Source organism: Oncorhynchus nerka, linkage group LG22, assembly GCF_034236695.1.
Source record: "Oncorhynchus nerka isolate Pitt River linkage group LG22, Oner_Uvic_2.0, whole genome shotgun sequence".
Taxonomy (NCBI): domain Eukaryota; kingdom Metazoa; phylum Chordata; class Actinopteri; order Salmoniformes; family Salmonidae; genus Oncorhynchus; species Oncorhynchus nerka.
The window spans coordinates 47,391,178-47,405,689 of NC_088417.1; the positions used below are offsets into that span (position 1 = coordinate 47,391,178).

Sequence of the window (14,512 nt, forward strand, 5' to 3'; positions counted from 1 at the left end):
TATTCCTTAAAGAGGTGGGGTTTCAGGTGTCTCCGGAAGGTGGTGATTGACTCCGCTGTCCTGGCGTCGTGAGGGAGTTTGTTCCACCATTGGGGGGCCAGAGCAGCGAACAGTTTTGACTGGGCTGAGCGGGAACTGTACTTCCTCAGTGGTAGGGAGGCGAGCAGGCCAGAGGTGGATGAACGCAGTGCCCTTGTTTGGGTGTAGGGCCTGATCAGAGCCTGGAGGTAGTGAGGTGCTGTTCCCCTCACAGCTCCGTAGGCAAGCACCATGGTCTTGTAGCGGATGCGAGCTTCAACTGGAAGCCAGTGGAGAGAGCGGAGGAGCGGGGTGACGTGAGAGAACTTGGGAAGGTTGAACACCAGACGGGCTGCGGCGTTCTGGATGAGTTGTAGGGGTTTAATGGCACAGGCAGGGAGCCCAGCCAACAGCGAGTTGGCTGGGTACTTTGGTCAGATGAGACAAAAATTGAGTGTTTTGGCCATAAAGGAAAACGTTATGTCTGGCCCAAACCCAACACCTCTCATCACCCAGAGATGAGAGGCATCATGCTGTGGGGATGTTTTTCATCGGCAGGGACTGGGAAACTGGTCAGAATTTAAGTAATGATGCCTGGTGCAAAATACAGGGAAATTCCTGAGGGAAACCTGTTTCAGTCTTTCAGAGATTTGAGACTGGGTCTGAGGTTCACCTTCCAGCAGGACAATGACCATAAGCTTACTGCTAAAGCAACACTTGAGTGGTTTAAGGGGAAACATTTAAATGTCTTGGAATGGCCTAGTCAAAGCCTAGACCTCAATCCAATTGAGAGTGTGGTATGACTTAAAGAATGCTGTACACCAGCGGAACCCATCCAAATTGAAGGAGCTGGAGCAGTTTTGCCTTGAAGAATGGGCAAAAATCCCAGTGGCTATATGTGCCAAGCTTATAGAGAGATACGCCAAGAGACTTGCAGCTGTAATTGCTGCAAAAGGTGTCTCTACAAAGTATTGTCTTTGGGGGGTGAATAGTTATGCACACACAAGTTCAGTTTTTTTGTCTTATTTCTTGTTCATTTCACAATAAAAAATATTTTGCATCTTCAGGTAGGCATGTTGTGTAAATCAAATGATACAAACTCCCCCCAAAATATATTTTAATTCCAAGTTGTAAGGCAACAAAATAGAAAAATGCCAAGGGGGGGGGGGGGTGATTACTTTTGCAAGTCACTGTATGAAGGTGCAACAGGCCAGGGTTCTCCTGGTGTAACCACTACCTTGGCGTAACCAACAGGTATCGACCCTGTTTGACTCAGAAATGTCCACTGAGCTGGACATTAGCTCTGGGGACTAACACAAACTTTCAGGTCTAAAGTGTCAGACAAGGCTACTCATCGAGCAAACATATATTTGGGTCGTTCCACGAAATAAGTGCCTTTTGCATCCCTCTGATATTTTAAGTAGAAATTGTGCATCAATATCGAATTGTAAAAGCCAGTTATATTCACTGAAGTGCCCTTTAATATAGACCACAGGGAGAACTCAAGAAATCAGATTTTCTATAAGAATAAAGATTTCTAACGTGCCAAAATTCTGCATTTTGACAGGTCCCTCCATGCAGCCTCTGTAACTATTTGGAAGATTTAAACCAACTTAAACCCAACATTTCTCCAAGTAATTTCTGAAGATTATTATTAATTTAATGTGATTACTGATTCATTTTAAGAAAAAGAAAACCCTATCCCTCCTTTTAAGGTCAACCCTGTTATGTGAACTGAACTCTCGTTTTAATATGGTGAAACTCTTCTTTTTTACATATTTAAAAAAAAAAAAAACATTGAACACCTAGTAGTCAAATCATAGTGTATGGGCATTTTCTGGTGTTTTGTGGTGGAAAACAGTGTGGGTCAAGAACAAAACGTCAACCCTGTTACCCATAGATAAACAGGCTAGAAATGTTGTAACAATTTCATTTTTTTGTGAAGCTTGCATTCAATTCCCCCTCCCTGTTGCACACAACAAGCTTCAATTTCCCCCGTCACAAGGGGATGTAATGGCTGATTTAAGAAGAAATATTAAAACCCTGTTTACGGTCAACCCTGTTACTTTATTTGGCACTTAAAAGGCCCTTACTATAGTCTTTTTTTTTTTATTTAACCTCTTGAGATGAAAAAACGTGTTTTTTATTGAGCTTGCCCATGTGCTCTTTATGACAGAATGTTAAAATTAGGTGAAATGAACATACATATATTTTTTTTACCAAGTTACACATCTCAAAAGGCACTGAATTGTTGGAATAACCAAGTTCACTGAACCACTTTAGCTACAAGTCCAATTGACTGGAAGCACCTGTTGAGTCATCCCTCATGTTAAGTCATCAAATGGCGTGTGCAGTGGTTCCTCTTTTAAAAGTTGCATCATAGCTTGCTGGATGCCGCGCTCTGGTACATGTTACAGTGCATGACGTAATAGTATTTTACTATCAGCCATCGTTGCCGTTGATGCTCGTTTGAAACCACCAAAGGACATCTTTGAGGGCGTCTTTATGAAGCTTGTTGGCGCTTGCTTACTTACTCCCAAATAATCCTACAGAGGTCCATGCAGAGGTCCATTTAGGACCTTCCTAAACAAAATATTAATGGATTTCTTTGTGATTGTGTATACTAAATTGATTTAATTAGACTGGTGGCTATTGGTAGGCTACTCGTTTTTTATTTGACTGCTAATATGTATACCCGCGCAGCAGACCTTCATGGCGCTTTGAGGATGAAATGCTCAGTAAGTCTGTCTTTTATGATATGCATCATAATGTAGGTCTACTGCTGGAGTGTAAAACACACATATTCAGGGACATGTGGGTTAAACGTTTTTCTTGAAATGACTTGGAGCGGTAGGACTTTACTGTAGCTGTCTCAACAGAACTTACATATATATTGGCCCAAAGGCCTACTTCAATATATCAATCCGATCATTGGTGCATTTGTGCATGTCATCACCCCAGGCAGCACACTGTGCATCTCGCCCCGACTTCTGCCCGATGTATACAAAATACATTGGGCCGATGTAGTATGGAGAGCGTTTGCACGTTGGCAAGACGTCGCCGAGACGTCGGCATTAGATCGTCCTTCAGCCGTAATTTGGAACGATGCATGTCAAAGCTGCTAAATTACACTGCCGATAATAAAACACAATATGATTGACATTTTTTTTGTCATTTAGCAACTTGCTTTTCTGCGCATACTTCTCTGTACTTTTCCATATTTTTGCCCTGTGGGAGTTGCAACACCACAACCCTGGTGTTGCAAGCACCTCACTCTACCAAGCTACATGGGACTATGGTAGACTACTAGTGATTTTGTTTGTGGGTAAAATGAAGAGTCGAGTTAATGTGATGTTTAATAGGCTATTGCTATACCATCAAATTCTTAAAAGCACTCCAGCAGAGAAGAGAGCCTTGAGTAATTAAACAATACAAACAACATGTCAGCTAAAGAAATTGAATTCAGGAATGAATTCAGCTGTTTTTAATCTTGGCTGTACTAAAGACTTTAAAACCTTTTTCGTTAGAACAGGCTATATAGGATTGATTATCATTTGTTTGTCAATTATTATTGTATTTGTTGTGTTCACGCTGTTACGAAATGGTCAGGAAAACCGATTAATCGCACATACTGTAATAAGCCCGCAGAGCTTGCTCCTCCCACCCTCCTTCTTGATCTCCTTCGTCATGTCATTGTCATTAGTAGGCAAACATCCATTAATACATTTCAAGTCCCTAGAAATAGAAATCAACTTGGCAAACGTCTATTATCCTTCTAATAGCCCATCATGTGTGGACTCATTAACTCTGTCTTTACATGCTTTTTGTTAGGGTTGAATCACTCATGGACAGAAACTTATGAGACACAGTATTCAGAGTTGCAAAGAAAAAGCCATATCTCAGACTGGCCAATAAAAATAAAAGATTAAGATGGGCAAAAGATCACGGACACTGGACAGAGGAAATCTACCTAGAAGGCCAGCATCCCAGAGTCGCCTCTTCACTGCTGACGTTGAGACTGGGGTTTTGCGGGTACTATTTAATGAAGCTGCCAGTTGAGGACTTGTGAGACGTCTGTTTCTCAAACTAGACACTCTAATGTACTTGTCCTCTTGTTCAGTTGTGCACTGGGGCCTCCCACTCCTCTTTCTATTCTGGTTAGGGCCAGTTTGCGCTGTTTTGTGAAGGGAGTAGGACACAGCGTTGTACGAGACATTCAGTTTCTTGGCAATTTCTCACATGGAGTAGCCTTCATTTCTCAGAACAAGAATAGACTGACGAGTTTCAGAAGAAAATTATTTGTTTCTGGCCATTTTGAGCCTGTAATCAAACCCACAAATGCTGATGCTCCAAATACTCAACTCGTCTAAAGAAGGCCAGTTGTATTGCTTATTTAATCAGAACAACAGTTTCAGCTGTGCTAACATAATTGCACAGGGGTTTTCTAATGATCAATTAGCCTTTAAAATTATAAACTTGGATTAGCTAACACAACGTGCCATTGGAACATAGGAGTGATGGTTGCTGATAATGGGCCTCTGTACGCCTATGTAGACATTCCATTAAAAAATCATAATTTTCCAGCTACAATAGTCATTTACAACATTAACAATGTCTACACTGTATTTCTGATCAATTTGATGTTATTTTAATGGACAAAAAAAGTGCTTTTCTTTCAAAAACAAGGACATTTCTAAGCGACCCCAAACCTTTGAACGGTAGTGTAGCTCTCCAGTAGGTGCAACAAAACATTCACGGGCCATTTTCTCAAAAGTGGGGTTACAAGTTTATCAACTTTCAAAGCAGAATGACTTTCTCACTGATCCTCAACTGCAGTGTATGTTACATTAAATGTTTCTAGCTCGGAGTCTCTAGTTTTATCCAACGTAGGAACACAGCATTTCAAACGTTGCTACGTAGGAACGGACCCAGGTGGTGGCTCACATATGATTGTATATTGTACCTGATGGGCCTGGTGGAGCAGCTCCATCCTCTCAGCCAGAACCTGACAGTCGAACTCTCGGCTCTTCCTCAGCATCTGCCTGCGTAACTTCTCCACGGACGTACGAAGCTCATCCTTCTGCATGTCACTGAGAGGCTCGCCGTATCCGATCACCTTATCCTGCTGCAGTGCGTTGTACAGAGTAGCCTCCAGCTCCTGGATTTGCTGCGGGGGGGGGGGGGGTCAAGGACGGTAGTTAGCTACAGTGACGATAATGATACGTGTAGATATTCATCACTTATAGTAAGTCGGTACTGGCTAGGGGAGATGTGTATGGATTGCATGTGCGAATGCACAAACGGATGCACGCACACACACACACACACGGACACACACGAACACACATTTATGTTACCCTCACAGTATGTTCAAACCGCATATTAAATGTAATACCTTTGAGGCCAATAAAAAAGTAAGCCTGTATTTAAAGGTAGTTGGCTGAATGAGTAGGAATGCATCTGGGGGGCACTCACCACGTAGGCCTGATCCAGGGCTGACTTCCTGTAATCCAGCTCCTCCTCCAAATAGCCTTTCTGCTTGCAGAACATCTCCTGCAGAGGACAGTTCTCTCTGGTCAGTGCTCTGATCTCAATACTGTGGCTGAAGAACTCCGCTACCAACCTCACCGGTCAATAACATCACGCAACAGTTAGTGATAGGTAATGTCGTCTATACGCCTTCGAATCCGGAAGTCTTTTTTTTTTTTTTTGTACTTATGTACGACGCAGGAATTACAGTTCTTCGAGCATCTCTTCCATCGTGTTGTGCACAGACATCTGGCACTTTCATTTCATGGAACCGAGTAAACACTTCTCAAGTCAAGCCCAGTCCGTGTGAAGTGACTGTGAGTGAGGGATGTGAACGGAGAAGGGACTCACCATCTCTAGCTCCAGATCCATCATCTTCTGGTGCAGCGCTGCCTCTGTGCCCTCGATCTGTTGTATCCACTAGGGGGAGACAAAGACAACAAAACGCAGATAAGAAACAATGCCATACAAAATGGCTATTCTATTGCTTACAAATTACTCTGAACTAAGCATCAATATTTGAACTGTATTTGCATACCTTTTCAGCAAGAGAGAGGACAGTGCTAGCTTGAATAATGGCCACTTGCTCCTCATTTCGCAAGTTCTAAAAAAAATAAAAAAATTAAAAGGTTAAAAAGGAGGAGTGAATTTTTACTTGCAAAAACATCAGTAATAACATCCCTTCCAAGCAGGCTTACCCCGTTATCACCCAGAATGTCTAGCAGCTTGATCAGGTCAGGTATACAGACATCCTGGTGAAGGATCAAAATGAACAATCAGCATCGTATTTCACCTAAAAATTGCTTCGCAGAAAGACAAAATATGATGTCTTGTAAACACTATTGATACGGGTTATACCTTCACTCCTTCCTTCATGCAGTAGATCTGCAGGGCGCTGACACCCTCGGAGAACGGATGCATGCGGAGATGATTAAACGGAGGGGATTTCCGCTCACGCTCCTACGGGAGGAACATGTCATTTACTTAATCCGTTAACAGCATTGGTTCAATTGATTGAATGGTTGGACAAAGGGACATTTCCTGCTGTTTTATTCTCTGTCCAGTAGATGGCAGCACTGTTATTTTGGGGGCTTATTGCAGTATCTGCACTGCAGCACAGAATGCACAAAGCCCTGTGTTCTGTTCTGAGCCTGGCCATGGGGGGAAGGGGAGGAATACAGAGATCCCAGAGACAAGACTGATATTAGTGCTGAGCGATTAGTACTTTTTGAGGTCGGTTCGGTTTCAGTTCGATTATTTAAAAAACTATTACGGCTTTCGATTTTAATTTTTTTTTATTTTGGAGGGGGGACATTAAATGCACTAATGCATTATTTGGGTTGAATGTTGTAACAACATAGAATTAAATCATTACTAAAAGTCCCATGATGGTAGTGACTGCCCATTACTGCTTATCACTTATTTACCATTTATTCACATTGTGTTTCTTACATTTGTTTTAGGCCTATTTGACTAATAACATTTAATTCCATCATCTCATCTCCAAAGAGCTGCTGCCTATGCTGTCTGACAAAATCACTATTTAGTAGTTCTTCAAATTAAATAAGGCATACTTGATTGACTGCTGAATACCAACTATGAATCGTAGATCATGTATTTTCAGATAAAGATACCTCACAAAGCAACTGCTCTCCATCCCTCTTAATCGCACATTCTTCTGTCTGTTCTCTCAGACAGGACAAGGAGTCGCGCAATTGATTATGGTCAATGTAATTAAATTGGAGGAAAAACCTATCTGAAAACCCCACCTCAAACTTGTATCTCAAACAGACTGTTTAAAAAATTCTTGCTATTTCCTCATAGAGCATGATGTCATACTCCTGAGGAGGATGAGGTGGCCAATCAGTGGTCTACTCTCGTGAATAGTTTTAATAACCGGTATTCGCCCTTCCAACACAAAAAGGCTGCTTTGTAACATACTTAATTTTTTAAAAATTGGAAGGAAGACTGTTACACTCATGATGTAAGTAATTATATATAGGTCATATTTCATAGAGATCTGGAAACACTGGACAGCTACATAAAAAAATGATTGTTATAAATATAATGTATATTCCTAAAACATGAATTGAAAATGTGTCACGCCTTGGTCTTAGTATTTTGTGTTTTCTTTAATTATTTGTTCAGGCCAGGGTGTGACATGGGTTTATGTTGTGGTGTGTTTTTGTATTGGGGTTTAGTAGGTATTGGGATTGCGGCTGAGTAAGGGTGTCTAGAGTAGGCTTGGCTGCCTGAGGCGGTTCTCAATCAGAGTCAGGTGATTCTCGTTGTCTCTGATTGGGAACCATATTTAGGTAGCCTGGGTTTCACTGTGTATTTTGGTGGGTGATTGTTCCTGTCTCTGTGTAGTTATTTCACCAGACAGGCTGTATAGGTTTTCACGTTCCGTTTGTTGTTTTTGTTTATATTAGTTATTTCATGTATCGCTATTCTTCATTAAAGAACATGAGTAACCACCACGCTGCATTTTGGTCCGACTCTCCTTCAACAGACGAACGCCGTTACAAAATGATACTGTTGCTACTTCCTGTTTTGATTAAATGATTTTTCATTTACAGTCCAGTGTCAAAATACTGGTTTTAAATGTCCAAATTCATAATAGTCTGAAATAGGTCATGAAACATAAAAATGACCCCGTACACATACACATACACTTGTGCTCAGAGTACTTGTATTTTTTTTCTAAATGAGTACCTTATTAACTGCACATGCACTAGCATTTTCCAAGCGTTCTCAAATTGATTAGCATGTTTTTATTGTAATCAATAGTGCACGCAAATTAATCGCGTAGATATTGTATTGAAATCAATGGAACTGGGACAATAACCACAGTGACATGTACCATTTGTGCTCTTCTAAAAGACAAACCACAACAAACTTGTGTAAATTACATATACCCGATGATAGATGAGAACCTATAGTAGCCATGTATCAACTAATCCGTTTACGGTAGATGGCCAATACGAAAAGGAAATGCAACACTTCAACGAATCGTCACCTCACATCCGTGTATTAGTTTGTGGTCAGTGACTTTTATACAGAGATTGCTCCGAATGATTTATTGCTCCGATATTATTTATTTATTTGATGATGCGACAGACAGCCGTGTATGATAAAACCGACAGTACCAAACCAAAGATATCGTAGCATCAATGTAGCATCATCTCGATGACTAAACGTATATTAAAATCACTAATCTGAGGTAAAAAAGGATGTGCAATTCCACTAAATGTTATGTTTTGAAAATGCAAGCGCGTGTAAGTAAGGTAGTAACACAAATTGTCCACGTTAGGTAAAATAAGCTATTTAAAAATATATATATATGGACAAATATAACAACAATTCAATTTAAGATGACAGTATATGTTGCCCACTCACAAACCATTCCAACAATGACATCTATTTCTCACTCATTTAACCAATTTAGAGTTAAAAAAAATGCATTGAAACACAATTTAACCGGGCATTCTAGACTAGAGCTTCCATAGTGTCTGTGCAGCAGCCTGAACGTTCGACGTCCTCACCTCTAGTTCCAGTATTCTGAATTCCAGGAGCTCATTCTGGTCCTTGGAGTCTTGCAGCTCCTGTTGCTGTCGACTACATTTTCCATCCAACTTCTCCACCTGCAGAAGACCAGAGGGATAGCATGAAGGTCAAAGCCTGCCAGTAGCATGGACTTCCATACCCTATACAATATCAAGTGGTGCATGGTGAATGTTCAGATTCAAAATGACTACCGTGTATCACCCTTCCTGCTAGCAGACATTGGTGGAGGACAAAGTGAGTTGACTTTAAAATACAAAGTATCATGATTTACTTTTGTAATGCAATATTACTATCATATCAATGATATCATAGCAGGACAGACCTTATCCAGCAGCTCCTGATTCCTCCGGAAGAACAGCTGTTTCTCCTCTACCCACTTGGAGTCCTGCGAGAGGAGAACCAGGTTTCAATGAGGGGAAAAATGTTCTTCTCTTGCAGATGTACTTTAACTTGATCACTCTGTTGTCGAAAAGATCATTTTTTCTGCGCCGCAGGAAATGTAAACCTGTAGTGTTTTCGAGTTTTAAAAAGTATTGTAATTCCCACTTTAACATTTCGGACTTGATTTGCTCATATAATTATAACACACAGAATAATTCAAATGTCCTGTTGCTGCTTTGAGAAACTGGTCAAATTAAGATAGTACATCTGTACTTGCAGCCATATAATTAGAATGAGTGTACCAATGAGTTTCCCAGTCAAATTCCCATGGTCAGAGGTTCTATGCCAATTCTACTCATTCTATTTCTATGGTTACAACATACTAAAATGCTATACAAAATCGAACATATCCCGCAGATAGATATCACAGCTATCCCATCATGGATAGCATTTAAGTTTGTTAACTTAACTGACCCACACTGTATTAAATACTAGCGTCAATCACAACCCAAACTCAAAATTGTTCTTCACTGTTGTGCGGCAACAGAATCAAAACCATTCATTGACTTTTCCTCTATCCCCAAGACTAATCACTATTGACAGTCCAACTCTGGAGTTGGAATGACATTTTCACAGCCCCGTTACATTTGGTACTCCTAGTATGTAAATAATTGCATAATAACTATGGTCACATACAGTGCAAGCCATCCATGTGCAGTTAGAGACTGGGACATTGTGTATAGCCTTCCTCTATGTTGTAGGATGTGTCCCAAATGGCACCCCATAGTGTACTTCTTTTGACCAGACATAGCCCTATGGACCCTGGTCAAAAGAAGTACAGGAGGGATGCTTCACTTGAGTGGGTTGAGTCACAGACCTGAACTTCCTGTCTTCAATGCAGTGGAGGAGAACTTTGTGGGCTATACTCGACTTTGTCTCAGGGTGGTAAGTTGGTGGTATGTTGATATCCCTCTAGTGGTGTGGAGGCTGTGCTTTGGCAAAGTGGGTGGTGTAATATCCTGCCTGGTTGGCCCTGTCCGGGGGTATCGTTGGACGGGGCCACAGTGTCCCCCGACCCACCCGTGTCTCAGTCTCCAGTATCTATGCTGCAATAGTCTATGTGCTGTGGGGTTAGGGTCAGTCTGTTATAATTGCTGTAATTCTCTTGTCTTATCTGGTGTCCTGTGTGAGTTGAAGTATGCTCCCTCTAATTCTCTCTCTCCCTCCCCTCCCAGAGGACCTAAGCCCTAGGATCATGCCTCAGGACTACCTGGCCTGATGACTCCTGGCTGTCCACAGTCCACCTGGCCATGCTACTGCTCCAGTTTCAACTGTTCTGCCTGCGGCTAGGGAACCCTGACCTGTTCACCGGACGTGCTACCTTGTCCTGGACCTGCTGTTTTCGACTCTCTCTCTCTACTGCACCTGCTGTCGACCTCTGAATGCTTGGCTATGAAAAGCCAACTGACATTTACTCCTGAGGTACTGACCTGTTGCACCCTCTACAACCACTGATTATTATTTGACCCTGCTGGTCATCTATGAGCGTTTGAACATCTTGAAGAACAATCTGGCCATAAATGGCCATGTACTCTTATAATCTCCACCTGGCACAGCCAGAAGAGGACTGGCACCACTCAGATCCTGGTCCCTCTAGGTTTATTCCTAGGTTCCTGCCTTTCTAGGGAGTTTTTCCTAGCCACCGTGCTTCTACATCTGCATTGCTTGCTGTTTGGGGTTTTAGGCAGGGTTTCTGTATAGCACTTTGCTCATGTAAAATGGCCTTTATAAATACATTTGATTGATTGATTGCATAGTATATAATATGAAATAAGGGTGCCCTTTGGAATGCAGCCCATGTCTTAGTGTTGGTCTGTGGGATAATGTCATTTACCTGTCCTTTGTGGGCGAGCTCCTTCTCCAGGTCTTCTATCTTGGCCTTGTACCTGAGAACGTCTGCATGGAGCTGCTCCTGAGCCTGTGACCCACAACATATCCACATTAACATCAACCGTTGGATACAGCCGTATGTGACGGATGCTGTTGTTATAGAACACATGGGCAGTGATAGTTGTAGTGGAGTATATAGTCTGTATGCAGTCTTATACACAATTTTACTGAATACAGAAACAAATCTGGCATGACTGCATCCCAATTGCCCCAGATAATGCAAAAATACAATCTTATGCGGGTGACATTTAACTGAAAATGAATGGCAGGTCTACTGTACCTTAGCTTCCATCTCAGCGTCTAGAAGGCCCCCTTGATGTTCCTGTAGCAGGGCGTATGCCCTCTGTAAGGCCTGGTATTCTCTGGTCAGCTGCCTGAAGCGCAGCTCTGACTCCTCGTTAGCCAGTCCCTGAGTTGATGGACGGACCCCAGGGTTAGAGAGAAGGCATTGGGAACAGGAATGCCAGGATGAGAAATGATAGATAAGAGAGATTAGAAACACATTGGTTCAGAAAGACAGAGGTGAAAGTACATGACGTGGCAGGTAGCCTAGTGGTTAAGACCATTGGGCCGCTAACCGAAAGGTCGCTGTTTCGAATCCCCGAGCCGACTAGGTGAAAAATCTGTCAACGTGCCTTTGAGCAAGGCACTTAAACCTAATTGCTCCTGTAAGTTGTGCTGGATAAGAGCGTCTGCTAAACTACTAAATATTGCATGGATGCTGCTGGTGCTGATGCAAAGGTTATTGATCACTTATCGTAAATAAAGTTCCCTCCCCACCCAGGGTCTGTGTCTATTTCCTGTGACGTGAACAGGTCTCACCTCATCCAGGTCTTCATCGGGAGTGGCTGGGGTGCGGTCCATGCGAAACGAAGCCACGGAGGACGTCTCCGAGTCCATGGATTCCTCATCGTATCCGAAGAAGGTGTCCACTACAATGTGCCTCTGTGTAGGGAGAGATCATAGGATTGTTTGGAAATCTGAGATTTCCCAAGGCAGATGACTGTATTATGGTATCGATCTTGTTTATTTGGTCTCCTATGAAGAGAAACACATTAGCGTGCAAACGTGGCTTCCTCTACCTTTATTTGCCTGTTGCTTCGTTTATGCCTCTTCTTCCGCAGGAGCTTTTCCCTGTCCTGAAAGACACAGAGTATATCAGAACGACCAACAAACAAACATACAACATTAGCAACCATGGATGTGTTTCATTTGACCATTTGTAACTGGCAAAGAACAAATACTGCGTGTACACCAGTTCTCTTAATGCTTCATTTAGTTAGTACAGCAATTGTCTCTTGTGACAGACTGCTAATATACAGCAAATGTTATCTGGCCAGTACACACAACATTTGGTTCTGGGTACCACCGAGATTAGTAAATCAACACCTTTGATCGTTTTAGAAGTGCAAGCCTATTTGACTAAATGTTATTTGCACGATTTTTCCATTGAAAAAAAAAAAGTGAACATCCCCAAAAAAACCTATTGTTAGTGGTGAAGTCATATTTCTAAAAAGACAACTCACTCTTGTCAGCTCGTCGATGATGCTCTGCTGCTCCAGTACCTGCAGCTTAAGGAACTCAATCTCCTGGTCGTCATGTGCCTGGTCCAGGTCATTCAGAGACTTACAGTTGGATTTCTTCAATGGTGGGTGGGAGCTGATCTTCTCCTTCTACACACACAGAGTGGAACCAGTTGTACGGGAGATAGAACCTTCTCTATCTCTCAGTATGTGCTCATCATGAATAATGAATATGTGTGGTGGTTAGGGTACCGAGGCCCAAGCCACAATGTAATGCACTTCTAAATCTACAAGACTAATGCAGACTTGAATGCTTTGGTTCCATTTACTTTACTTTGACAAGGACTGTAATCATAGCCAATGTGTTGCAGACAGTGTTTGTTAATACTGAGCTATTGAGGCATGCTATACTTGTACTAAACTATTGGAGCCCTGGTTGTGTTGAGATCTGTGTGATGATGACACTCGACATATAAATAGAATTACTAGAGTGGGAATTCCCCCCATTTAAGTCAATGGTCTGTAATTCTATTTCTATGCCACTCACCATCTCCAGGTTGTCCTTGGCCAGGCCTTTGAGTTTCTCTTCCATGCGCTGCAGGGTCTGGCTGAGGTCATCGTTCCTCTTGTTCAGCATCTTGTTCTTTTCCAGCATGGGCTTGCACTGCTTCTCCGACTCCCGCACACGCTTTAGCTGAGAGAGAGAGAGGGGGGAGAGAGAGGGAGAGAGAGAGATGGCAGTGACGATAGAATAGAAGGGGAGGGAAGAGAGGAGGAGGCATAAAAGAGTTCAGCTCAGTCCAGTGTGTCAACTTGGCAGGGGACTCCATACTGTATTTGTAACCCCTTAGCAGGTAAATTCATTGCATGTTTAAGGAATCCAGATTAAGACGGATTGTTATTGTTCAGTGATAGGGGATTACGATGTGATTCTCTGCCAGGCATGGAGAGTTCAGAGTGACCAGGTCATACCAGTTCATTCCTCTCATCCACTAGCAGTGAGTTGCGGTCCTCCAGCTTGCGGATGGTGGAGTTGAGGTCAGCCATGCGTCTCTGGTTCCTGCGCATGTCCTAGGTTGTTCAAACCGAACGCACTGTTAGCTCACTGGTATCTTGCAACACACTACATTCACTCTTGGATGCAGTTTTTTGACCCAGCGACACAACAGTACAAAGTTAGACTGTGTTCTATAATATAATCAATTATTTCAACGACATGTATTACACATTGAATAATAAGATGTTTGTGGCATTTCTTCAGGGGAATTAAGTGTGATCATTTTGTACGTTTGTGGGACATTTATTTTCGGAGTTCACTTATTGGGTAAATCTTTCCATTCATCAAGTCACATCTCTCTAGAAATATTGGCCAAAAACAGTTGTTTTCGGTCATGTAGTGATTTTCAAGCAGACCACTAACCCAGAAAGTGAGACTGCATTGAAACCTCACAGACTTATTGACTGACCAGCAGTCTTCAGAAACAATGCTCTTCCGAGCCCTTCCTTCAGTTCCTTGTTCAGTACCAGACAGAAGCTTGTTTTAT

General features: G+C 42.2%; 1 protein-coding gene across 4 annotated transcripts in view; it reads right to left on the bottom strand.

Annotated features, from left to right (window-relative positions):
* The window catches only part of LOC115105270 (janus kinase and microtubule-interacting protein 2-like), a 48,431-nt gene that overhangs the window by 5,189 nt on the left and 28,730 nt on the right, over nt 1-14,512 (bottom strand). For all 4 annotated transcript variants that reach the window (XM_029627081.2, XM_029627082.2, XM_029627083.2 and 1 more), the window contains exons 5-19: nt 13,941-14,039; nt 13,516-13,662; nt 12,972-13,118; nt 12,528-12,584; nt 12,268-12,390; nt 11,726-11,854; nt 11,390-11,473; nt 9,437-9,499; nt 9,093-9,191; nt 6,406-6,507; nt 6,246-6,299; nt 6,086-6,151; nt 5,899-5,967; nt 5,494-5,571; nt 4,982-5,185 (exon numbers count right to left, since the gene is read on the bottom strand). In XM_029627081.2, coding sequence (XP_029482941.1) covers nt 4,982-5,185; nt 5,494-5,571; nt 5,899-5,967; nt 6,086-6,151; nt 6,246-6,299; nt 6,406-6,507; nt 9,093-9,191; nt 9,437-9,499; nt 11,390-11,473; nt 11,726-11,854; nt 12,268-12,390; nt 12,528-12,584; nt 12,972-13,118; nt 13,516-13,662; nt 13,941-14,039 — 1,521 coding nt within the window. The remainder of the gene's footprint in view (nt 1-4,981; nt 5,186-5,493; nt 5,572-5,898; nt 5,968-6,085; nt 6,152-6,245; nt 6,300-6,405; nt 6,508-9,092; nt 9,192-9,436; nt 9,500-11,389; nt 11,474-11,725; nt 11,855-12,267; nt 12,391-12,527; nt 12,585-12,971; nt 13,119-13,515; nt 13,663-13,940; nt 14,040-14,512) is intronic.